The sequence below is a fragment of the Aquarana catesbeiana genome, linkage group LG04 (genome assembly GCF_042186555.1).
Source record: "Aquarana catesbeiana isolate 2022-GZ linkage group LG04, ASM4218655v1, whole genome shotgun sequence".
Taxonomy (NCBI): domain Eukaryota; kingdom Metazoa; phylum Chordata; class Amphibia; order Anura; family Ranidae; genus Aquarana; species Aquarana catesbeiana.
The window spans coordinates 395,493,356-395,520,419 of NC_133327.1; the positions used below are offsets into that span (position 1 = coordinate 395,493,356).

General features: G+C 41.0%; 1 protein-coding gene across 1 annotated transcript in view; it reads right to left on the reverse strand.

Annotated features, from left to right (window-relative positions):
- The window catches only part of LOC141141258 (uncharacterized), a 191,424-nt gene that overhangs the window by 62,578 nt on the left and 101,782 nt on the right, over positions 1 to 27,064 (reverse strand). The window contains exons 39-40 of the mRNA XM_073628938.1: positions 8,718 to 8,765; positions 7,941 to 8,003 (exon numbers count right to left, since the gene is read on the reverse strand). Coding sequence (XP_073485039.1) covers positions 7,941 to 8,003; positions 8,718 to 8,765 — 111 coding nt within the window. The remainder of the gene's footprint in view (positions 1 to 7,940; positions 8,004 to 8,717; positions 8,766 to 27,064) is intronic.

Genomic DNA, 27,064 nt, shown 5'->3' on the forward strand with positions numbered 1-27,064 from the left:
GCAGAGGGAAAGATAATGGGTAGAAAGATGAAGGGAGAACCATAGGAAAGTGAAGGATTATTTAATGGGAGAACCATGTATAAGTGGTTTTTGATTCATAATTTGTACTATCTTTAAGTGTAGAGGACATACTGTGAGAAGGGAGGGAAAGACAATGTGAAGAATAATGACAAGAGAAAAAGCAAAGGACAGCTGATGGGCTAAAGAAGCTGGAGGTGAGAGACAATAGACATATCCAATAAAATGAGGTCAAAATAGAGGATTGCAAAAGGCACAGCTGAATGGACATAGGAGTGATGGGTGAATGGATCTGATGAGGGTACTTAAATGGGAAGAAGGAACAGTAACTGAGGGGACCAGAAGGAGGGATGAAGCATGGGCAGAGGTCAGACAGAGATGAGGAGCTGGATTGGCTTCTATTTACTGTTGGCCAGGTCCTTAGTAATTTCCTAACCTCGTCTCCTGTTGCTGAGAGCATTATATTTGTTAGGAGCAGAGAGCATGGTCAATTCTTTCCAACAGGGAAGATGCTTCAGGCTTTTCAATAAATTGTGTCAATAAGTATGCACTCAAATTTTCATTTAGGTCACAGGAGAAAAATTTACAAAAGTTCTAAACATTAGAATTAGTAAGGAAATATTCCATTCAATGTGTCCATCAATGAATATGAAAATAACTTAGACGTAGGCAGGGAGCCATCCTTTACAATGGAAATCGCCACAAAGCATACTTAGCAAATACAAGTGAAGAAGTCTGGCAGGTGTGAGGAAAATTGAAGCACTCTACAGAGTACCTTAATGAAAAGTACAAAAATAGTCCGTGCCATATAGAAATAAGATCACTCCAGAAATCTAAGGATTCAAGGGCTTTGTGGGGCCTCTTAATTTAAAAAAAAATTTAATTTCTGGGCAATGTTCTTCTTGCTAATTTCCTACCTTCACTGAATATGCCATTCATCTTCTTCTTAGCTCAGTAGATCCCTTGCAATAGCCTGGTAACTTTCAAATAAAACCGTTACTTGCTAGGGATTTCCTGTTTGTAAGACCAGTGACTGCTATTCCTCCAATTCCCTCAGCCACTGGTCTTGGCACAGCCAATTTGTAGTTCTGTCTACAGGAAGCAGGGATGTATTTCCATCTCTGCTTGCTGTAGTGGGAGCACGGGACTCTGAGACCCCTCCATGGGTGGTATGGACCTTGTCCTATAAATAACAACCCCCCTGGGCTGCTCAGAAAGGCTGCATCTGTGTGTAACCTGGTGCCTGTAAAACAGTTTCACAGGCAGCAGATGGTGATTGTAAGAGCTGCTCAGTGTGTGTGTGAAACTATCAGGTAATATAACTACTTGTAGTGAGAAAATCAGCTGTCAAAACGAATCAGTGATGTCGGGGACCAAGCAGCTATCAAACACCAGCCAATGGAATGGTGACCGGGCAGGCCACTATGTTTCTGGGGCTTCACCCCCTTTCGTAAGCAGTCCAGTCATTGACTGGTGTTTGATAGCTGCTCGGTCCCATCCACCCCTGACATCGCTGCTTCGTTTTGACAGCTGATCTTCTCACTACAAGCAGTTATATTACCTGACAGTTTCACACACACTGAGTGGCTCTCACTGTTGCACATAAACCCTCTCCTCTGTCTGTGCCCAAAAGTGCTGCCAATCAGTGTTGCCTATCAGTGCCCATCAATGCTGCCAATCAGTGCTGCCTATCAGTGCCAATCAGTGCCGCCATTCAGTGCCCAGTGCTGCCAATCAGTGCCGCCTTTCACTGCCTCTCAGTGCCACCTATCACTGCCCATCAATGCTACCGCTACCAATCAGTGCTGCCTATCAGTGCTCATCAGTGCTGCCTATCAGTGCCAATCAGTGCTGCCAATCAGTGCCCATCAGTGCCGCCAATCAGTGCCTCAACAGGGCTGCCAATTAGTGCCACCTATCAGTGCCAATCAGTGCCACATATCAGTGCCCATCAGTGTTGCTAATCAGTGCCCATCAATGCCACCAATCAGTTCCCATCAGTGCTGCCTATCAGTACCCATCAGTGCTGCCTATCATTGCCCATCAGTGCTTTCTTTCAGTGCTGCTTATCAGTGCCAATCAGTGCTGCTCATCGGTGCTGCCAATCAGTGCCCATCAGTGCTGCCTATCAGTGCCCAACAATGCTGTCAATCAGTGTCCATCAGTGCTACCTATCAGTGCCCATCAATGCTGCCAATTAGTGCTGCCAATCAGTGCTACCTATCAGTGCCCATCAATGCTGCCAATCAGTGCTGCCAATCAGTGCTGCCTATCAGTGCCCATCAATGCTGCCAATCAGTGCTGCCAATCCACCATCCCTGCTAAGTTTTAGAAAATGTTTATGTCTTATTCTCCTTTTGATGCATATTACATGTGAAATCACATATCACTGGAATCATTGCACTTGAAGTTAAGCTGTATGGTCAATATCTATAGAAGGGTTTTCCACCATCCCTGCTAACTTTAATTTTTTATGTTTTTTTTCTCAGTTTGATGTGTATTATATGTGAATTTACATATCACAGAGACAAGTATTGTGGTATTATTGCAGTTCATTGAGATTTCCATACACTAGAGGGTTCCACCATTATTGTTAAGTTATTGATGAAAAAGGGAGCACTTCACTTTTTTGTTTTTTTCTCATGCTACCATGTTGCTTGTGTTACCAATGTAAGGCAGCATGTCCCATCTCTCTCATTCTGTGTTGCGGCTGGGGATATGCTCACATACACCATACAAGCACTGAATGATGTTAGAAACGCTGCAGGAGGAGGAATATTTCTAATACTGAATTACAGCAGAGTACAGTGTGTATAATATATCATTATGGGCATGTAATGATTAAATAAATCATTATGGGCAGTAATAATTAAATAAAGCAAGTAAGGGCAATGTGTTTATCTGCTGTTCTGGCTGGAGGGGGAGATATTTAATGAAAGTAGACTCAAAGGTGGATCCGGGGGGCAACGGGTCAATTGCCGCCCCGAGAAAATAGTGAGCAGGCTGTGCTGATGCCGACCCCCCATCAGGACAGGGCAGTGGCGCCGAAACTGACAGGCTCTGTGAAGACACACAGGCAGAGCCGCAGCTGCGGGGGAATTTCCACCCCTCCTTCTCTGACCTAGCAATGCCTGCTCCTATTGGCTACATTCAGAGCCAATAGCTGGTAAACTAGAAGCAAGAGGATTATGGGACATGTAGTCCCGGACACTAGCAGGCCCCAGGATGATTCCCTGAGAGGACTGCAGCCCCCAGCATGCCGAGTGGGAGGGGGAAGAGGAAGAAAGGAGAAGAGAGACAATGAGGCTGTTGGGTGGAGGGAGCCAGTGATTCTATTATTATCCTCCAAGGTAAGAACTTACCTCCCCTCCACCGGGCTGCATCCCCCTGTCCTCCCCTCTACCTGGCTGCATCACCCCTGTCCTCCCCTCCACCTGGCTGCTACAACCCTGTCCTCCCCTCCACCTGGCTGCTCCCACCCTGTTCTCCCCTCACCTGGCTGCTCCCTCCACTCCACCTGGCTGCATCCACCTTGTCCTCCCCTCCACCTGGCTGCTCCCACCCTGTCCCCCTCTCCACCTGTTTGCTCCCACCCTGTCCTCCCTCCACCTGGCTGCTCCCTTCCTTCTACCTGGCTGCATCCACCATGTCCTTCCTTCCACCTGGCTGCATCCACCCTGTCCTCCCCTCCGCCTGGCTGCATCCACCCTGTCCTCCCCTCCACCTGGCTGCATCCACCCTGTCCTCCCCTCCACCTGTCTGCTCCCTTCCCTCCACCTGGCTGCATCCACCCTGTCCTTCCTTCCACCTGGCTGCTCCCACTCTGTCCTCCCTTCCACCTGGCTGCATCCCCCATGTCCTCCCCTCTACCTGGCTGCATCCCCCTGTCCTTCCCTCCACCTGGCTGCATCCACTCTGTCCTCCCCTCCACCTGGCTGCATCCACCCTGTCCTGTCCTTCCCTCCACCTGGCTGCTACAACCATGTCCTCCCCTCCACCTGGCTGCTCCCACCCTGTTCTCCCCTCCACCTGGCTGCTCCCTCCCCTCCACCTGGCTGCATCCACCTTGTCCTCCCCTCCACCTGGCTGCTCCCACCCTGTCCTCCTCTCCACCTGGCTGCTCCCACCCTGTCCCCTCTCCACCTGTTTGCTCCCACCCTGTCCTCCCTCCACCTGGCTGCTCCCTTCCTTCTACCTGGCTGCATCCACCATGTCCTTCCTTCCACCTGGCTGCATCCACCCTGTCCTCCCCTCCGCCTGGCTGCATCCACCCTGTCCTCCCCTCCACCTGGCTGCATCCACCCTGTCCTTCCCTCCACCTGTCTGCTCCCTTCCCTCCACCTGGCTACATCCACCCTGTCCTTCCTTCCACCTGGCTGCTCCCACTCTGTCCTCCCCTCCACCTGGCTGCATCCCCCATGTCCTCCCCTCTACCTGGCTGCATCCCCCTGTCCTTCCCTCCACCTGGCTGCATCCACTCTGTCCTCCCCTCCACCTGGCTGCATCCAACCTGTCCTCCCCTACACCTGGCTGCTCCCACCCTGTCCTCCCCTCCACCTGGCTGCTCCCTTCCTTCCACCTGGCTGCATCCACCCTGTCCTTCCTTCCACCTGGCTGCATCCACCCTGTCCTCCCCTCCACCTGGCTGTGTCCACCCTGTACTCCCCTCCACCTGGCTGCATCCACCCTGTCCTCCCCTCCACCTGCCTGCTCCCTCCCCTCCACCTGGATGCATCCACCCTGTCCTCCCCTCCACCTGGCTGCATCCACTCTGTCCTCCCCTTCACCTGGCTGCTCCCACCCTGTCCTCCCCTCCACCTGGCTTCAACCACCAATACTTTTTCAAGACATTGTGTATTTATATTTGTGTGTGTGTATATATAATTGCATTTTTATAGTTGGCCCCCTACTTTTGTCCCTGTCATCCCATGTGCCCCCTAAATATGAAATCTGGAGATGCCACTGTCTCTCACTGCCCTCTGCATTACTGCATTTATCCATCTAAAAGAAGACTGCCATTACTGTGCAGGCAGCAGAGAGATGACATATTCTCTTACTGCCCACCCCACTCTGGGACAACAGGGACACTTTCATTGGCCACCGGCAAGTGACAATCCCCATCTGGCAACAGGCAACTGTGACAAGTGACAAGCTGCATCTGATAACAGGTGACGTAGCAAGTGATACGCTCAGGGCTCCCACTGATTCTACATTATGGTGAGTTGAAACATTTCATTTTATATTACAATGTAATAATAGAAATAATGTGCTTCAATCATCCTGACACCATATTAACCATGGTGCCATGAAGATTGAAGCGCCAACACCAGCCATTGCCCCTACAAATTTATTTATTTATGGCAGTATGTGGAATTTGAAGATGATAGGGGCTAAAAAAAGTACTTCTCTGTAATTTCATCTGGGCACTGAAAGGTGCAAGCAAAGGACTTCACATCATTAACTATAATGGACAATTCTTACTGTGCTTCCAGAAATCAGAGTTAATAAGCCTGTCTTTGAAAATTATGTGACAGTATAGCTTAAAGGTAGAGTTAAACTCTAACTTAAAGTTATTTTTAGTTTTGGAGAGAGTGGGACATATTTAGAACATGCTTATTTCTGTTTAGAACACATTATCAATGTTATCTCTGTGTCTCCATTAAGGACATTTTACTGTCAGGATTTAAAATGCTGTCTGCAACCTAATCAGTGAGATTTCATATCACTTTTTGACTTCCATAACCTTGATAGGAAGCATTGTTAATCCTAATAGTGACACATACAGTAATGAAAACTTGACAGAGGTTCAAACACTTTCCCACCATACAAGAAAAATAGTTTTTATCACTGTCTCTGAGATTTTCCCCTGCTTCCTATTCAGACACACATTACATGAATAGGAAGTGATGAGTAATATCTGAAATGGGGAAGTGGACTGAAATCAATAGTTGAAAGGGATTTTAACCCTTCTTCACTCTGTCCCAAATAAAAATGACGTGAGAGGAGCCATTCTATTATTAGTTTTACAGATAGACCAGGTTTAAAACAGACATATAGCAGTTGGCCACACACGTATCTGTTTTTTTCTGTTCAGCTGATCGAAAATCTGATAAAAAGATAAAAAAACTGAACTAATTCCCCCCACTCACACAATCGAGGTGTATGGGGGAACCCTCTGCTATATCATTGTATTCTGACCGTGGGGACTTCTCCACGGTCAGAATACACTGCAGAGCTGATTGAAGCAAAATTTACCAACAAGCTGGTTTGAGAGCAGTTGGTCATTAGTTCAACTGTTCTTTAACGAGAATGACTATAGATGGTTCAAAATTTGGCTAGTCCCTGCTGAACTGGCTAAATTTTGATCAATCTATGGCTGGCTTTTAGATGCATTAGTGCAGTTATTACAAACAAATATTAGTTAAAGAGAACTTTCATGCTGTCACGTTCTCAGCAACATTTTATTTCTGTTTTTACATAGCATTAATCTTTACAGAAAAGATTTACAAATTAACCAGTTAGCATTACTGAACATAGTATTGTATATATACAGTAACAGCAATATGTGGACCTTTTGCATTTACTTCCTGCTACTTCTACAACAGCTAAAAACTGAGAAGCAATGTTACAAATTGGGGCCAGTTGCATCTTGCTGCAGTAATTTTGCAGTTTGACCACACAAATGTGCTAAGTAATAGATAGAATGTTATGTTTCATTGTGCAGTATGTTGTTTTAAATTGTGCTGGTTGCTGTGTTTATTGTCAGTCATGTGCTTTATTAACCGCTTCAGCCCCAGAAGATTTTACCCCCTTCCTGACCAGAGCACTTTTCACAATTTGGCACTATGTTGCTTTAACTGACAATTGCGCGGTCGTTCGGCACTGTACCCAAACAAAATTTGCGTCTTTTTTTCCCACAAATAGAGCTTTCTTTTGGTTGTATTTGATCACCTCTGTGGTTTTTATTTTTTGCGCTATAAACAAAAAAAATGTCAATTTTGAAAAAAAAAACAATATTTTTTACTTTTTGCTATAATAAATATCCCCAAAAGTTAAAAAAAACAAAAACAAATTTCTTCATCAGTTTAGGCCAATATATATTCTTCTACATATTTTTGGTAAAAAAAAAATTGCAATAAGAGTATATTGGTTGTTTTTTTATGACATTAAGATTTATGACATTTTTATGGTATTTTTATTATTATTTTTTTTACTAGTGATGGCAGTGATCTGCGATTTTTAGTGGTACTGCAACATTGCAACAGACAGATCAGAGACTTTTGACACTTTTTTGGGACCATTGGCATTTATACAGTGATCAGTGCTATAAAAATGCACTGATTACTGTGTAAATGTCACTGGCAGGGAAGGGGTTAACACTAGGGGGCAATCAAGGGGTTAAGTGTTCCCACAGCATGTTCTAACTGTGTGGGGATAGAAGTGACTAGTGACTAGGAGAGGAGCCATATCGTTTTTCCTACTTAGAAGGAAGAAACAATATGGCTCCTCTCCTCTGACAGCACAGGGATTTGTGTGTTTACACACACAAATCCCTGTGCTGGTGCTCATGCACGCGATCACGCATGGCCAGCAGTGATCGTGCCCGCCAGCCGGTTCCCCCGCCATGCAGCAGGAGCGCATGCACCCTCTGGTGGCCGAAAATGGGTAGGACGTACCCGTACGGGATTTCACCCAGGAGTGCCATTGTGCCGCAGTATATCTGCGTGACACGGTCGGCAAGTGGTTAAATTCTTCAAGCTGCAATATAGTCTCATTTAGATGAGGATAGGTTGATTTTTTAGCATGTTAGACTACACACTACTAGCCCTATTTTCTTGACTGAAATAGAATAAAACCTTTGGTGACTGCCTTTTGAAATAGAACATATATGTAAATATTAATCTACCAAAGCCTAAACTGACCTTTAACTTTCTCCTTTTCTTTTTCCTTCTTTGCTTTTTTCTTCTCAGGTTCTTTAGCTGGTTCTTAAGAAGGAGTAAACAATATATTAGACTTTTAATTTGCAAGCTTGTATTATACTAATATTGTATTATACTAATATAATTTTGAAACAGAGATTAGTAAATGTAAAACATCAACAATTTACAGGTATGTGTATATGGGTACCCCCTCTATCCAACACCAGTTACAGCTGCATACTAAACTAATCAAGTATTTTTGCAGTAGCACCAGGCTAAAAATGTATATATAGCTATATATAGCTATATATATAGATATATATATCTATATATATATATAGCAGATGATATATCTATATCTATCTATATATATATATATATATATATATATATATATATATATATATATATATATATATATATATATATATATATATACATTTTATATATAGATGATATATGATATATATATATCTATATAGATATAGATATATATCTATATAGATATATATCTATATCTATATATAGATATATATAGATATAGATATATATATATATATATATATATATTATCTACTAGCAGTTGTATTCGGTGGTCATAAATTATTGAATAGGCTCGAAGTCACACATCCAGGCAATGTTAATTAGCCTATTATTTTTTTAAATTCAGTGTTTGCAATGATCTTGTTGCAATCCAAGGTGGTTTTATGGGATGGTTTTCTTCATTAATCTAATGAACTAAGAAAGTGCATGCATTTAACCTATTTGTAGATATTGTACCTTTGACTTTATCTGTTGTATTTTTCTCTTCAGTAACATTTACTGCAGCTGCAAGCACAATAACAGACAGATCAATACACCGAATATAGCATTACCTGAAATATGTTAATACACATTTTGTTGCAAAATCTTATATACTCTATATTGTTACATCTGCTACATTTTTTGCTGTTGAAAATCAAGTAAATAAAGTCATAAAACATTATAAAATTAAAAAAGTTCAGAACTGAGAAATGTCAATTATGCTTTACATATGTTAGGATATAAAAGTTCTGGCATGAGTTACTTTAAAAGCATGGTATTGTGACAAGACCTGGAAAAATGTTACTAAGACAGATGGTTGAAAGTATGAGCTAGCCTTAGTTAAATAGTTAGCTAGCTTGAAAAAAGACACATGCCCCTGCATTCAACCATAAGAAAAAATTAAATAAATGAAGAGGTAAAAAAGGAAAAGACCTTGCATCATCAGAATCCCTAACCCTTTCACTGTTCCTGAGGAAAGCAAAAAAAACTTTACAAAGCATGGTCCAACCTGTTACATGACAGAAAATTTCTTTCTGAGCCCTAAAAACATCAATATGTTCCTACGTATTACCTATAAGCAGTAAAAATATAGGTAGCAATATAAATTTACTTTAAAGCGGAGTTCCATCCAAAAGTGGAACTTACGCTCATTTGTCACCCCCCCTCCGGTGCCACATTTGGCACCTTTTGGGGGGAGTGGATACCTGTTTGACAGGTATCCTGTTACCACTTCCGGGAGTCACGGCCATTGACGTCACTGATCGGCTCCCTCCTCCTTCCCCTGCCACCGGGCCAATAGGAGAGAGGAGCTTTGCGCATGCAGAGTAGTGTTCCCGACATGAAGCCGTAAGGCTACAGTGTTGGGTTCCCTTACCTGCAATGGCAGTGGCAGTGCCCAACAGCTAATGGAAACATCAGCTGCGGCACTGACATTGTTGGACTCCAGGACAGGTAAGTGTCCTATTATTAAAAGCCAGCAGCTGCAGTATGTGTAGCTGCTGGTTTTTAATTTTTGCAGTGGTGGGCGGGCCTCCGCTTTAAGCATGAGGTCTTGGAAGAAGTGGAGAGGATGGTTTGAGTGATATATTAAGATAAGATTGGTGATGTAACTTGGGGCAGAGTTGTTAATGGCTTTGTGTGTTATTATTAGTATTTTGAATTGTATTAATTGGGCAATTAGAAGCCAGTAGAGAGACTGGCAGAGAGGGGTGATAGAGAGTGGTTGGTAAGGTAGATGAGTCTGGCAGCGGCATTCATGATAGACTGAAGGGGGTAGTCTGTGTAAAGGTAGGCCTATGAGAAGGGAGTTGCAATAATCAAGGCAAGAGATAACAAGGGAGTGAATGATGGTTTCATTTGGGCATGTATTAGAAATGTTATAGAAGTAAGGTCTACAAGATTTGGACAATGATTGGATTTGGGGATGAAAGGACAGCTCAGAGTCGAGGATTATACCTAGTATCCTGGTATAAGCAAAGGAACAAATAGTTGTATTATTGATCTTGATGGAAAAGTCAGGAAGGGGGGCACAGGCAGGGGGCAATATTACAAGCTCCATTTTAGAAAAATGTAGTTTAAGGAAATGGTGTGACATCCATGCTAATATGTCATTTAGTAAGTTAGTAATGCAAGAGGAGGCTGAAAAAGTGAGATGAGGAGTAGAGAGATAGAGTTGTGTGTCAAGAGCATAGGAATGGTATTGAAAGCCATGGGAGGAAGTGGTCAAGAGAGGGGGAGTAGATAGAGACAAGATGGAGTCCAAGGACAGAGCCTTGGGGGCCACTACAGAAAGGGGAATTGGAAAGGAGGAGGAGACAGAGTTGTAGGCAACACTAAAGGAACACTGTGATAGGAAGGAGGATAACCAGGAATGAGCAAAGTCTTGGAGGCCAAGGGAGTGGGGTTTCTTGAGGAGGAGTGGGTGGTCAACAGTATCAAAGGTAGCAGAAAAGTCTAGTCGTAATATATGGAGTTGTGGCCATAGGTTTTTACAGTTAGTAAATTGTTAGTGAGTTTTAGCAGGGCAATTTCTGTGGACTGCTTGCAAGTGAAAGCCAGACTGTAAGAGGTCAAGAAAGTTGTTGTCAGTGAGGTAAAAGTTTAGTGGTAAATGGGAGCAAGGAGATAGGTCTTAAGTTGTTCAGGCTGGTGGGGTCCAGTAAGGGTTTTTTAAGTATGGTGGTGACCAGTTCATACTTTGGAGGGAAGGGAAAGATGCCAATAGAGAGGGAGAGATTAAAGATGTGAGTAAGAGCAGAGGATACAGCAAAAGGGTGACCATAGTAGTTGCAAGGGAGCACAGGGAGTGTCTCACTGAATAAAAGGAGTATGAATACTCCTGTGTGACTGGGGATAACCACCAACATCATGCAGCGGTCAGTTAGAGGAAGGCTGCAACAGTCGAGCAGTGGGAATGTTTTTTCTGGCCCTGGGAGCTGCGATGAGCTCCTTTTCCTCCTCTCGTTGCGACATGAGGATGGGGGCGGGCGTCCCATTGCTCATCGATGTCACGCCTTCCCGCGCCATGCGTGCTACATGATCGCCAGTGCCGCTGGCATGCCAATGTGGTGAATTTTACATTGGCGGTCTCCATGAGGCAATGCACTGCGGGCTGGCGAGCGTTCCCACTGCTCGATTGTTGCAGCCTTCCTCTAACTGACCACTGTGTGATGTCGGTGGTCATCCCCAGTCACACATGACTATTCATACTCCTTTTATTCAGTGAGACAGCCCCTGTGCTCATGTCCCCATGGACACTATGCACCATTGGATTGAGACATCTACACAGAAGTCTTTAGGTATTTTTGCTATTTTTTTTCATATACAGTTTTCTTATTTTTGCCTTGGTAATTGTATTTTTTATTCACATACCAGTAATCTCCCGTGGTTGGGATCTACTACTCTTTTCACCATTTATTAACGTGTTTTTTGTCCAAGCCCTGTCACTTTACTTAACCACCACTACTTGGTCACATATTAGTATACCCTCTATCAAAGTATTAGCCACCATGATATATACACTTATATGTTTTATTACATTATATACACAATTATATTTTTTATAGATGGGCTTTCTATATGTGGCTCACACTACTCTCCACTATCCATGGGGTATTCGCTCCCAGGGACTATCTTCTCTGCTGATTGCTCCATCTGTGTCATGGGGGTCACTGCCTTAGTTCCCGGGCTGATGATCCACCCGGCTGGCCCTTGCCCCCATTTGCCTGTGCCCAAACTCATGGTTGGTCTGTAAGTATGAGTCGGGGAATTATTCCTGTGCTATTTTCTCTATATAATACCCAATCTATTATTTACCTTAATACCTTTATAGACATCTACATCGCATCTGCTCCTGAAGAGTGGCAACATAGTCATGAAACGCGTTGAGCTTTTAGATGCCTCTCATATATTTTTATACATTATCTATAATATGCTCTTTTGGACTCTACCAATTTTTATTATGTTGTTACTGTGGAGACACACGCAACAATGAGTCTGGTGTTTTTATTATTTTACCATTGTGATTATATAATGCTGCTATGCCAGTATGTTACTTTGCTACTATGTACTATGTTATGGAATTAACGTTTTCTTGTTTTACTATAGATTTAACATCTGTTTATGACCATCCTTCTTTTTGTGGGTCACCAGCAACCCAAAATATATACACCCTGTAAATGCTCTAATATTCATTTTAAACCATTTCTACGTTTTTTGTGTATTCGGCTTCTCATATTTTTGTATTTAATAAAGACAATATATATTTTTATGTAATTTGTCAAGAAATAATTGTCAGCAGCACCATTATAATCCCATTCCTCCATATTCCAAACTTTGCTACTATGTACTATGTTATGGAATTAATGTTTCCTTGTTTTACTATATTATATTGTATGTATTCTGGTACTATGCAAGATATATGGTCATAAATATGGTTTATCCACCAGACACCATCATTAGTATTATTATGTTGCCTCCCTGGCTGCATGCTTCACATAAAGTCCCAAAACCTTTTTCTGATATATCTTAACCAAATAAGTTTATCTTGGTCTCATCAGACCACACAACATGGTTCCAGTAATCAATGTCCTTAGTCTACTTGTCATCAGAAAACTGTTTGTGGGCTTTCTTGTGCATCACCGCCCACCCCTTCAACCTCTGCAGCAATGCTGGCAGCACTCATACATCTATTTCCCAAAGACAACATCTGGATATGACGCTGAGCACGTGCACTCAACTTCTTTGGTCGACCATGGCAAGGCCTGTTCTGAGTGGAACCTGTCCAGTTAAACCACTGTATGGTCTTGGCCACAGAGCTGCAGCTCAGTTTCAGGGTTTTGGTAATCTTCTTTTAGCCTAGGCCATCTTTATGTAGAGCAACAATTCTTTTTTTCAGATCCTCAGAGAGCTCTTTGCCATGAGGTGCCATGTTGAACTTCCAGTGACCAGTATGAGAGAGTGAGAGCGATAACACCAAATTTAACACACCTGCTTCCCATTCACACCTGAGACCTTGTAACACTAATGGGTCACATGACATCAGGGAGGGAAAATGGATAATTGGGCCCAATTTGAACATTTTCACTGTGTACAAGCTATGCACGCACTACTTTACATTGTAGCAAAATGTAATTTCTTCGGTGTTGTCACATGAAAAGATATAATAAAATATTTACAAAAAATGTGAGGGGTGTACTCACTTTTGTGAGATACTGTAGGTAACACCCTTTCATGATGTGCTTCTATCTGCTGAAATAACATTCTGCTTTGCTCCTGACACATTCATTGCATGGGTTTTTCCCCAGTGAACTAGATTTAATTTAAAGAGAAAAACTCTCATGCTTTGATAAATATATTATTTATCAGATAAAAAATATTTAATCAATCCAAGAAGTTAAATAAGATGATAAATTATTATCTTTTTATGTAAAGTCCAGCATTGGAAGTGACCCTTCTTTCATTTTACATTTCATATGTGACACACTCATACATTCAGTTCTTACAAGCACCATAATGTAACCTAGTTACTCTTGTAAATGTGTGACATTTAATCTTCACTGGTTCATGGAGTCAATTTTTGCTGGTTCACAGAGTAGAAATCAAAGCTAAATGTTTGCAAATTGTGTTTATCTTTTTTAGAAAATGCCTACTGTAACACTGATATGACTGATTGATGTGTTAATATCCTGCACATGTTTGGCATATAACCCAACAAGCAAGGTAGCAAAATGTAACTGATGTCATATTTTCAAGACCATTGAACAAATGTGTCAGGTTGTTATTCACTTTATGGATGTCTGAAAGAATATTGAATTTTCAAGGCTGTGAGTTAATTTGTGCACTACAAATAAAAAGGCATTAAACTCAAAAGCAAACATTTATTATATTGACCTGATCTTACTGTAAATGTGGTGGTTGCATTGTTTTTCTTTTTTAGTCTTTCTTTACTTTGTTTTCATCTGGCGATACTACCAGTAGGAGAACAAGCTCTCTTGCAAATATAGCAGTTTAGAGTGTTGGACAAACACTCTATGTGAGAACCTTGTAACTTTTTAAATTTTGTTTAGATATATTACTATTCACCTGACCCTGGTCAAAGTAGAAAAAGCACCTTTTTTAGTTGTGGTATGATCTCTTGTCTATAGATTGCTTAAAATAAAAAATATTTTTTACAAGACAATATCACCAAAAGAAAGTCTTCTTTGTCCCAGAAATAATACATGTATTACTTTTTTTATCTTAACTAAAGACAAACTTATCATTGAATAAACATGCCCATAGTATACATGTTAAATTGGCTTTGCTCAATATAGGGGGTATACAGGTGCAAGAGCTAAAGTGGTTAAAGGCATCGAGGTAGCTGGAAACCCCTTCTGGGTGACATTTAGTTAGCTAACAAAAATGGAAATTGAAGCCCCACACCACTACTAAGATGTCCAGATACAAAAGTATTCCAATAAACATCAGGGGGAGAATCCAAAAAGTAGCCAATGCATTTTGGAGGTCCAAAAGTGCCCCTTTATCAGGGCTTGATTGAAACAATGTGAATAGACTAAAAGTGATCTGGACCTTTTAATGTAATTTTTTTCCACTGTGATTGTAAGAATAGGTCTTGTCCGCAGCTAGTTTGGCAGCAGTGTGATTGCAAGCACAGGCCTTACAGCAGCTAGTTACACATCATTTAGAGTGCTAAAGCACTCTAAATCATAAACAACCGCAAGTTTTTTTTTTCCAAAAAATACTGTTGTTTTATCCTTTTTTTTACATCTCAGGGCTACTGACCTTCTCCAGCCTCTTTTAGTCGTTGCCTATCAACATGCATTCACCCCAGCATTGGCTGCACATCATTGCTTTGGACAGGCCTCCTGATGATATCAGTGTTGGGCCATGGCTGCAAAATAAGTGTGGTGTTGCAGCTGCCTGTTTTGTCACCTGTAGATCAGATGACAATTCAGTACTAGGGATGTACAAACCAAGCAAAGTTCAGAATGCAGGAGATTCAGCAAAGCCCAAAAAGAAGGCAAAGAACACTGAAAATAATGCCAAACCCTACTGAAGTCTATTGAAGCTGAATCTTGCTAATTTTTTCAGGCTTTTTAAAAGTCTAATTTTAAGTTATTGATAAAAAAAATGTCATGGATGTTACAGTAGACAAGAACCAATATGATATTTTAAAAAAAATACCATTCAGTGGGGAGAGGGCCTTTTAATGTGGCTTAAGGGGTATTTGAAAATTGAAAGTACACAAATTATTTAAACAAAATGCTTGGGGATGCCTTAAATCTGCATGTGAAATTATGAAACAGTAGGAGTTAATCTTTTAAAAGTCACATAAAAAACAACTACCTCTAAATGACAGATCCCTGGTCGATGCTGTCATCTAGGATCCCCAATCTGTTTGTTTACAAACAGAAGCCTGCTGGGGCTCTGTCAGTTTTGTGACAGTAGTGCAGTGGGGCAAAATCATTGGGCAATGGGTCCTTGTGGCAGCATTGACAACATCGTTGGACAGCAGATTATTGTGATGAACGCGGTATCTACATTGCTGGACATGGTTTATGAGAGAATTACATAGGAGGCATTGTATATATTTTTTGAGGGCGCTTTTTAATAGAGGACTTTTCATGGTATGGAGCGTATTTAATTATTTTTACGTTTTTGGGGGGAATCAGGTAAGAAGGGTTACTTACTCATTCCCAAACAGGATATGTGTACTACCCCAAAAAAAAAAAAAAGTCATAGCGTCCCCCTTAGATTTCATACGAGACACTTGTCTGGGCTTGTAGCCTGGAACTAGAAAAGGGAGGGTAGCAAACATTTGGTTCCCCCACTCTTCCCACTGATGTCCATTTTCCTGGGAGAATGAGTATGGGCACATTAGTACTCCTACTCTTTCCCCATATATTTAAACATTAAACACTTCACCCAAAATGACATACCCGTACGTCAGTATTTTGACGCTAAATACTGGGGTTATGGCAGCAGCTAGCTGTCATAGCCCTGGTATTTTCGGGAACGCCGTTTGCTTCTCTTCATGATTAAAGTGGTCCCCGCGGCAGATTCACCGCAAGATCACTTTTATCAGCGGAGGGAGCACCTCCAGGAGTGGTGGAGATAATTGCGTCATCTCCCATGGATGCCTGGCTGCCGACTGAAGGGAAGATGGCCCCCGCTTCGCTCCATTGCATGGGAGGGTGGAAGCGACGTCAAATGTCACTTCTGCCCATAGCTCTTAAAGGAGGATTTTTTATTAAGTGACTTTTTTTTTAAATTGCATTTTAGAGTAAATATGAGATCTGAGGTCTTTTTTACCCCAGATCTCATATTTAAGAGGTCCTGTCATGCTTTTTTTCTATTACTAGGGATGTTTCCATAATAGGAATAAAAGTGACCCATTTTTTTTTTTTAAAGACAGTGTCAAAATAAAAAAATTAAAAGTAAAATAAATAAGAATTTTTTTTTTTTTTAAAGCGCCCCGTCCCAATGAGCTCGCGTGCAGAAGCAAACTCATACATGAGTAGCGCCAGCATATGAAAACGGTGTTCAAACCACACATGTGAGGTATTACCATGATCGTTAGAATGAGAGCAATAATTCTAGTACTACACCACCTCTGTAACTCAAAACTGGTAACATTTTTAAACATCGCCTATGGAGATTTTTTAAGGGTAAAAGTTTGTCGCCATTCCAGTAACGGGCGCAATTTTGAAGCATGACATGTTGGGTATCAATTTACTCTGCGTAACATTATCTTTTACAATATAAAAAAATTGGGCTAGCTTTACTGTTGTCTTTTTTTCTATTCAAAAAAATTTTTTTTCCAAAAAAAGTGAGCTTGTAAGACCGCTGCGCAAATACGGTGTGACAGAAAGTATTACAATGACCAACATTTTATTCTCTAGTGCATTAGGAAAAAAATATATATAATGTTTGGGGGTTCTAAGTAATTTTCTAGTAAAAAAAAATTTTTAACTTGTAAACAACAAGTGTAAAAAAGAGGCTTGGTCCTTAAGTAGTTAATAAAGACACCTACATGAAGAAACTATTTGATTAAAAAACATGCCCCCCCCAAAAAAAAGTAAACAATGTCCCTAAATAAACAATCAATCATGTCACCCAGCAATATAGGTCCTTATCAGTTATGACAACCCTCAGCCTGGTAATCTTTCCACATTTTCCTGTCACACTACAAGCACAAAATCACAGATCTCTGGCCAGCTTCTGTTTGTAAACATCTTTACCACCACACAAGTGCTACCACCACTAAATGACAGATTCCCAGCTTGTTTATTTATGCAGCAAAAATCTGTAATTTTGCAGTGGTAGAACTACTGTCAGACAGATCCCCAGTTGGCTGCTGTTTGTAAACAAAACAACTAGAGATCCTGTGGGATATCATTACCATATTAAAACAATGATGTCACTCAGAATCCCCAGCTGATTTGTTTAAATACTGCAGCCAGCCAGGGATCTGTCATTTTTGCATCTGGAGTGTGATTGTTTAACATATTAAAATGGCGAGTCTAAATGGTGGCACTGAAACATCATCAGGTGGTGGGGCAACATCTTCAGGCAGCATGTCAGTGTGATTCAGCGGCATATGCATTGCTGGATAATGTAAATAATGTTGAATTTACATTGTAGGAGAGTATTTATTTTTATTACTAAAGGACATTTTCATGGTAGCAGCAGATATCTGGGTGCTCCCTTATTCTAAATTAGGCTTCCAGATTATGAAAAGTTCCCCCACAATCCCCACACTTTTTTGAGGACAGGCAATGGGAAGAGGCACCTGTCCCCCCAATAGTGAGGACACTTGCAAGAGGGGGGAAGCTTTGCTGGGGAAAGGTGTAGACCTTGGGAATTGGGCTTTTGTATACGAGGTTGGAAGTTTCAGAAAATGTGGTCTGTGTACACAACTGTATACACATTTACAGTATGGTTCATTACTGTTTTCACAGATTGTATATCTGTGAAAACAGTAATGAACCATTCTCCCTAAAGTCCATAGGAGGAATCTATTGTCGGTAATATAATACAAAATGGGAATGCTATTTTTTCTGTTGACATCTTATCCTCTCTACCCTTTTGACTGATGTAAATGTTAATTCCAAAGTGCACTGCACCCTAATTAAAGCATACCAATGATATTTTTCACCTGCAGAAAAGAAGAACAAAGTATAATGCAGAAATAACAAAAAGTTTGTTTGAGGCTGAGGGACAGTGCTGGAACATAAAGCAATTTGTATGGTCTGAAGGCAGAACACAGGAATGTTGACAGAGAAAACTTGGGAATGGCTGGAAAGTTCATAACTTAACATAACAATAATAAATGATCACTGTGGCTTTCAGCTGCTATTCACAGGGCAATCAAAGCCTGCAGAGGGATTGAAAAGGACCTTCTTGAATTTTGCACATAAGTGTCATTCTGAGGTCTGATTAGAAATTGTGGCTTTGTCTGTGAACGACAAGCACTAGAGAAAGAGAGAAAATTTGGGGATATGTGCAAAAATGGAGAGATAAAGGCCTGAGATCGAAAAACTAAGAAAACAGAAAAGTTAGAAACGATCTGTTCATACATTTTGGGTAATTAAAATGCTGGTTTGGTAACAGAAGTATGGCTCCAGTACAGTAGGTAGGAGATGCCATATTTAAACTTTGCAATGGAACTAACAGGGGAATTTCACTCATGTTTCTACCTTGGCATGCTCTTTGTATATTGAAAACCTGTGTAATTAAAATGCTGGTTTGGTAACAGAAGTATGGCTCCAGTACAGTAGGTAGGAGATGCCATATTTAAACTTTGCAATGGAACTAACAGGGGAATTTCACTCATGTTTCTGCCTTAGCATGCTCTTTGTATATTGAAAACCTGTGTTGGTAGACCTAAAGTTATTATAAATAAAAGCTGTTACTGTCTCCAGCAAAAAATGTACTACTCAGCTAATTGAAAGAAATAATGAAGATTATGATGTCAATATAAAAATGTTGTACAAATATGGCCAACTGTTTAACAAATAATTACATGTTAAATGTTTCTAGCTTTGAATGCGTAATAAAGTTCTGATTTTAGTTAGCAGCAAAAACAAATTAGCAAAGCTTGTAAAAAAAACAAAGGGTTACTAATTTAGTATATAACTAGGTTGCTTGTAAGCAAACGTGCATGCAAAAAAAAAGTAGATTTGAAGGAATGGTGAGCAAAAAAGCACAGTCTTACTGCTGTTTTCTAACATTTTTTAATGTCAGTAATATATAAAAAAAAAAATGACAACTGTATTACATTTATTATACATTATTGTTCAATTAGCATTGGCATACTTTATAAATAGTAGATGAATCCGGTAAGATTCTGCAATTAAGTACAATAAAAAAACAGTAGGTCATTTTTAATTTAAAGTCCAAGAACTTGCTTGTACATAATAAATATCAAAAGCAAATTATAATATATTAATAGAGAAATTACACAAAAGCATTAACTGGCTGTAATTTAACAAGAATTCCACCACAGCATATTGTGTTAGGAGAAAGACACTCAAATACCATCCTCAAAAAGTTCATTGCTATATTTCCACCATGACTTTTTTTTGACACAAGGTTCATTCCCACTTATCAAACATAAAGTGGGTAATGTCTATCGTCCTATTGCTTGAGTGGATTTTCCCTTTAATGTTACAGCCTAATACAAAAAGCAGTACATGCATTAAAAATGTGCTTTTACAGAATAAATTATGTGTTAAAATTGTTGGAGTGAAGGGCCTTCGCGCTACTGTGATGTGTTCAAAAATGTCTAATATTATAGAAGGATCTTAACTTAGAATAATTATAGAATACATGCAAATAGAACCACCACAGAATTGTGGTAAAATAATCAAAAGTGAGTTATGTGCAATTAAAGTGCAATAAATTGTAATAAAACTGTCTGCAGCAGGGTCTAATAGCATTCACATCACACTAACAAAATAAATAAATAAAACAATAATGATCCCGCGCTACAACAATAAAGTTGTCTAAAGTGCAAAACGTGATACATAAATATATCGTTAATACAATATATAGAATAAATTAATAAATGAATCCAGGGACATTCAAAGTAAATAGTGACAAATAGTCCATGTGGTGGTTAGAAAATTCTCTTCCAATCTGGCATCTCTCTAATTACTAGTTTATTCAAAATGTTCTCATAAATAGGCTAGATGAACTGCAAATCATAAGGGTGAGAGGTGTATAATCCAGAAAATGAGCTCACAGAACTCTCACCTTAATCTCTTGAATTATCAGCATGTATTACTGTTGAAAAATCTGTTCCGCTGTTCCAACATCTACCACCAAGGGGTCCTCCGTTCCACCATATGTTGTCCTTATATGGATGTTCAATAGCCACATCTTCATAATGCTCTCACACTCCCGGGGGGGGAATTATCTCGGCTTCGATCTCCCCCGTTTAATTTTATAAGAAGTTCCGAGTTTAGGACTGTCACCATAGAAGGTTTTTATTTCAATGACCAACAAAATGGCCACGTCTGCTATACACTGTGGGCTATTAGAAAATGGCCGCGGCTGTTTGATACAGCGGGCTACAGGAAAATGGCCGCAATTCTATTTCCGGGTTCACCATTTATAAACAAATCCACCACAGCCAATCCGGTTCCCCTGATGAAGTCACGTGATGATGTAATGCGTAGGGAATGGCCGGAAGTAGAAGTCGATTAAACACCGGAAGTGACGTGAGAACTGCGTACAAATGCCACACTGTTACGATTTTAAGCTGTTTTTACTTGTTATTGATGTAAGAGTCCAGCCTGTTTACTTAGTAAAATTAGTTGTGATTTTTGGACATACTACACAATTGGAGGTCTTTCTTTTATCCCGCCCCCTCCCCCCCCGGGAGTGTGAGAGCATTATGAAGATGTGGATATAGAACATCCATATAAGGACAACATATGGTGGAACGGAGGACCCCCTGGTGGTAGATGTCGGAACAGCGGAACAGATTTTTCCTGATAATGCTGATAATTCAAGAGATTAAGGTGAGAGTTCTTTGAGCTTATTTTCTGGATTATACACCTCTCACCCTTATGATTTGCGGTTTATCTAGCCTATTTATGAGAACATTTTGAATAAACTAGTAATTAGAGAGATGCCCGATTGGAAGAGAATTTTCTAACCACCACATGGACTATTTGTCACTATTTACTTTGAATGTCTCTGGATTAATTTATTAATTTATTCTTTATATTGTATCAAAGATATATTTATGTATCACGTTTTGCACTTTGGATAACTTTATTGCTGTAGCACAGGATCATTATTGTTTTATTTAATTAAATTATTTGTTAAGGTTCAATCCATTTTAGAAGAGGAAACAAGTGCTTTTAATTCAGAGTTTCCATTTTAAATATATGCACTTTTTCCAACTTTTCCAATTTTTTGTAGAAGATGTCAATAACAACTTGAAGTAAAATGGATTGTAATTATCCAACTATATAGTAAACAACATCTGAACAAAACACATTATATATAAGCCAAAATGCCATGCTGAATGTTCTCACTGTACTCAAAAACTAGAAATGCTATTAACTTGCTTAATTTAAAATATAAAATGAGTATGTAGCATTTACAAAGACCTGTTTTTCTGCTAAACGAATAGAGCATATAGAACGTCTTTAGGAAACTACATTAGGTAGGAAATTTAATTCATAAAAATGTGATTGTGGTGACATTTTGATTGCTGATTTTTGCCAAAGCAATAATATCTGATATTTAAAGCATTGGAATGCAAATAAGCAGAAAAACTTTATGTTGTTTACCGGTTTTAGTCTTAGAAAGAGAATATATGACAGGTTATATTGAGAGAGAGAGGAGTGAGAGAAAAATGAAAAGTGAGAGGGGGGTGAAGGGTGAGAGGGGGTAAACGAGAGAGGAAGGGTGAGAGAGAGAGGGGGATGGGGGTGAGAGAGAGGAGGTGAGAGAGAGAGAGGGAGTGGGTAAGAAAGGGGTGAGAGAAAGGGGGTGAGAGAGAGGGAGCAGGTGAGAGAGAGGGGGTGAGAGTGAGAGAGAAGGGGTGAGAGAGAGAGGGATGAGAGAGAGGGGGTGAGAGAGGGAGCAGGTGAGAGAGAAGGGGTGAGATAGAGGGGGGTTAGAGAAAGCAGGAACATGTGAAAGAGAGAGAGAAGGGGTGAGAGGAAGCGGGTGAGAGAGAGGGGGTGAGAGAGAGCAGGTGAGAGACAGGGGGTGAGAGAGGGAGCGGGTGAGAGGGGGAAGGGAAGAAAGAGAGAGAGGTGGTGAGAGAGAGAGGGAGTGGGTGAGAGAGCGAGAAGGGGTGAGAGAGAGAATGAGCAAGAGAGAGGGGGTGAGAGAGAGAGAGAAGGGGTGAGAGAGGGGGTGAGAGAGAAAGGGAGTGGGTGAGAGAGAGGGAGCTGATGAGAGAGAGAAGGTGCCTTTGGGTAGTTTTATTAGGGTAGCAATATGACGTGCATAGCGAATCATGGCAAACTGTGGGTAGAGCCACATTAAAGTAAGAGTGGAAGTGGATGACCTATGCGCGATGCATGGAACGTGCATGTTCTGCCACATATGCTTGATGTGAATGGACCATTACACCTACCAACCATGTAACAGGGGTATTTACTATGACAGACCCTTCTTTGCCTCTCTGCTAATCTCTGCATCTTTATCCACTTCCTGCACCTGTGCATTCTAAATCTCCCTGCTAACCTCTGCATCCCAAACCATCCCCTGCACTGCTTAACTCCACATGCCTCTGCTTGTCATTGCACCCAAGCCCCACCTGCATACCCCCTCTTTGGCCTATAAACTCTAATCCCCTCTCTTTTTACCTCTGGACCCCCATCTGCTCACCTTTGCAGTACAGGCTGAAGGCAGGCTCAGTGACTGTGTCAGGCAGGGCTTGTTGTACATTTCCAATGTCAGCAGCATTCAACAAAGGTGATGGTGGACCAGAGCTCAGGGAGTTTGACATACTTATGAATGCACCCACCATTTACATATCAATGCCGCCCACAATGTACATATCAATTCTGACATGATTTACATATCAATCATGTGTACACTGCACACAGAGCAGCACTCACACCACTGGGCTGGGCCTGTCATAAGGAAAGGGCCTGGATCTGCAGCTCCGATAGCCCCTATGTTAATCTGGCCCTGATTGCCCCTAGTGGATTAACCTCAAGAAACTAAAATGTTTGGTAATCTGGTGGGATTCTACCCATGTAGGAGGTGTAATATGTGCTAGAATTTTAATACTATTAGAACAACTACATTCAGTGCTACTTTCAAACAGTTCACTATCCAATATTTTATTACATATCAGGTTAAAGGGTTAGTTTACCTCCTACAGTGCTCATGTGGCCTCCAATATGTTGGAAGGATCACATAAGCACTGAGAAAAATTTTTGGTGGAGATGCTTTATCCCAGCATTTTTCTCGTTGCAATGGCAGGGACCCTTCCTCATTGGAAATCCTAGAAATTTAAAAATATACTCCACACTGGCGGGGCAGTAATATGAGGAGACAAATTTCCCAATGAGAAACACAATAGATTTTTGATTTAAAAACTTTTTGTCCGTGGGGACTCAATATAGAGTGGCATATTAACTCTTTTATCGATAATAGTTAACTAGCAAGTATCCTCTGTTCCTCCTAATGCACATTAATAGATAAAACAAAATAGGTATTTAATATAAAAAAATCTTTTTATAACATTTTTTCTGTCCCTTTTGTGTTATAGTGGTTACAAATGTGTTAGTATTTCATTCACCTATAATACCTATGTAGCACTAACTCACGGTGGAGCTGCTGATTTGTTGCGGGCTGTTTCTGTTACCTTTTTTACCTGTGATTTCACCAACACCGGGTCTAGGGTCCCGTTGAGCTTACTATCAGACAATGTAGGCACCAGTCACTTGAATATTTTTTCCAATGCTTTAATGGGATATAAATGGAAGAAGTAGCAGGAAAGAGGTAGAAGAAGAGTTGCAGGGAAGTTCAAATACCTTTTCTTGGTGTAGCACTGAATAATTGGAATTTTAGGGATGAATATATTTTCCTTTCAAAGTTAAATCTTTGCCCACCTGGATAGGTCTCTCTCACCAACCCAGCAGCTGGTACGCAGCACGAACAAAAAGTCTCTGCCACAGACTTGAGTGAAATAAAACTCGTACGATCCTCTGCCATAGGATGTAGCAGTTTTCAATGAACAGCAAACACAGTACCAGAACCTTTAAGCCGACCCGGCAGTACTTGTGTGGTAGGGTAGTTTAGGATACGTCCTCCAATCGAGTCACCAGGCCCTTCTCAAGACCAGCCTTGCATGGTCCCTTCCAAGATGGGTCCTCCCTTGGATCTTCCCGATTGTCCGGCTTCTTCGCGCAGGACAGACAGCACAGGACCATCCCAACGATAGCAGGTCCCAGACAGGCTTCTGGGTCCACCTGCACGGCTGCAGCTCCGCAACCCTCCAGGTCAGAGGGCTATGAGATAGCACTCACTGAAACATACCTCTAGGCCAGAAGGGCCACGAGGCAAAAAAGCTCCCAGAAACATGGCGTCTGCCCCATAAATACCCTCTCCCAGAATGCAACCCGGAGGACCACCTCCGCTGAGTTATCAGAAGAGCACTCATTCACTTTAGCATGTTGCCTTTCCAACACCGACCCATGGTGAAACGACACCCACAGGCACAGTGTGAAACTACACACAACACAGCCAAACTGGAACAGAGGCCAAATCTGACAATAAACCAAATCTGAACTATGCACAAAACATTTGACCCACTAAATTTACCTATAAGCGGTAGATTGAAAAATCTACCAGCGCTACACCTAGAAACAATATTATTGTTTATGTATCTTGCCAATTTAATGGGTTAGGAATATAATGCATGTTTTATATCTGTATTTTAAAAAATATTCTTTTTATTATCTTTTTGTAATAAATTTATAAATCCTATTAATTGATGAATGTCTATGCATGGAATCATCGTTTTTATTTCGAGTGGTATATTTGTTTTTATTTAATCAATTTTGTATACATTATTTTCCATTTTTCATTTTCATCTTTATTTTTTTTACATTATTTTTGTTTTCTTTTAATTCCTATATGTGCCAGCCTTGTATTTCATAACAGATGGCCCTGCTGCTTCTGTCATATTTAAGGATCACTTTTGTTACTGCAAAAAGTGAAGCAGAAGTTGATCTGTTTCTTCCCTGTGGGTTCACATGCATATCATGATCAGTTCCGTTTATATGTCTGCTTTAAAAAGATAGTGGCGACGTCCTGCACTACCCTTCAATCCCAGATGACGCCTTGTATGGGGAAATATGACGGGCGGAGCTAGCAGTGTGATGTCAGCACGCGCAGACAGGTTGAGAGCCATCGTGGCCATGCAAGCCATTTGCTTTCACATTTTCTATACTTTGTAAGTGTAATACCTTTTTACTCAATAAACCTTTAAGCTACAGTGTAGTACTATGAGTTCTCTTTCTTGCTTTTAATATATGTGTATGCCGGAGTCTGTTGCTTGAGTCCAGACTGTTTACTACCCTCTCACAGCGGGAATAGCACAGCAAGTGATGGTTTATGTGGCTATTGAGACAAGACAGTGAGAGTGTCGGTTCTCTAAAGTGGAATACACTGAAGTGCTGATGATCTTCGTGTGTGAGATCATATCAGTCTGGTAAGCAGCCTCTTTGCCTTAAAGTGGAAGTCCAGTCAAAAATGAAAAATTTTCTATGAATTATATGTAAAATATCTTTATCTTTGACATTTTTCTGTATAGCTGATTGCCAAGCTTAGAAAGTCTCATCAAAGCCAGACAATCAGCTTCTTCCTGTTCTTCAGGGACAACCTTACTTTCTTATTACTGAATTCTGCATGGGGGCCTCTCACTTCCTGAAAATGTTGTCCTTCTCTTCTGCATGCCCTGCCCCCATCCCGCCTCTCTTTTTTAGACAGACATCCACAGACCTGCCCAGCCCCACCCCCATCCCTCCTCTTCTTCACAGATCTCCTCCTGTCTTTATAGCCTCGTTTTGGATAGCAGTTTCTCCTGAGAGAGAGAGAGAGGGGAGGGGGTGGCTTTGGAAGTCTGTTCTGTTTGTTAGAAACTGTAAGATAGATTACAATGCAACATGCTGCAGATTTTCTACAGTGTACAACTACGTGGTTGTTTCTGTATGGCACTGTGATGGCACTGTAATGGGCACTGTGATGGGCACTGTGATGGCACTGTAATGGGCACTGTGATAGGCACTTTGATGGCACTTTAATGGGCATTGTGATGGCACTGTAATTGGCACTGTGATGGGCACTGTGATGGCACTGTGATGGCAATGTAATGGGCACTGTGATGGACATTATCAGTGGATCAGGGGAGCAATGCCAGACTCTTCCAGACAAGCCCTGCAGCTTTCAGCCTGTACCTCCAAACGGGCTAACTGTTTTCAAGCTGCAGGGCTTGTGAATTAACTATGAGGCTGCTCTTCAGTGACCTTGCAGTCCATTCTGATATAAATGTGATGGGGTGACCACTGAGGAAAGTGTTCCATTTTCTATAGTAATGGTGTCAGTAAAACAGAGGTATTCTTAGAAACCTCCCAGGGGCCTCAAGTGCAAGAGCTAGAGGTTTCCCAGGCCAGCTTTAGTGCTTTCGTGGTGGGAGAGAGTGTTCTCTCAAAGATGGGCATGACTATGCATGTGGCAAATAAAAAGAAAACCAAACCAAACAGAAAATGCCTCTGGTGAGGTTGTGGAGCAGCTCATTGTCACTGAGTCAGAGAGAATATTAGTAGATAAGATACATA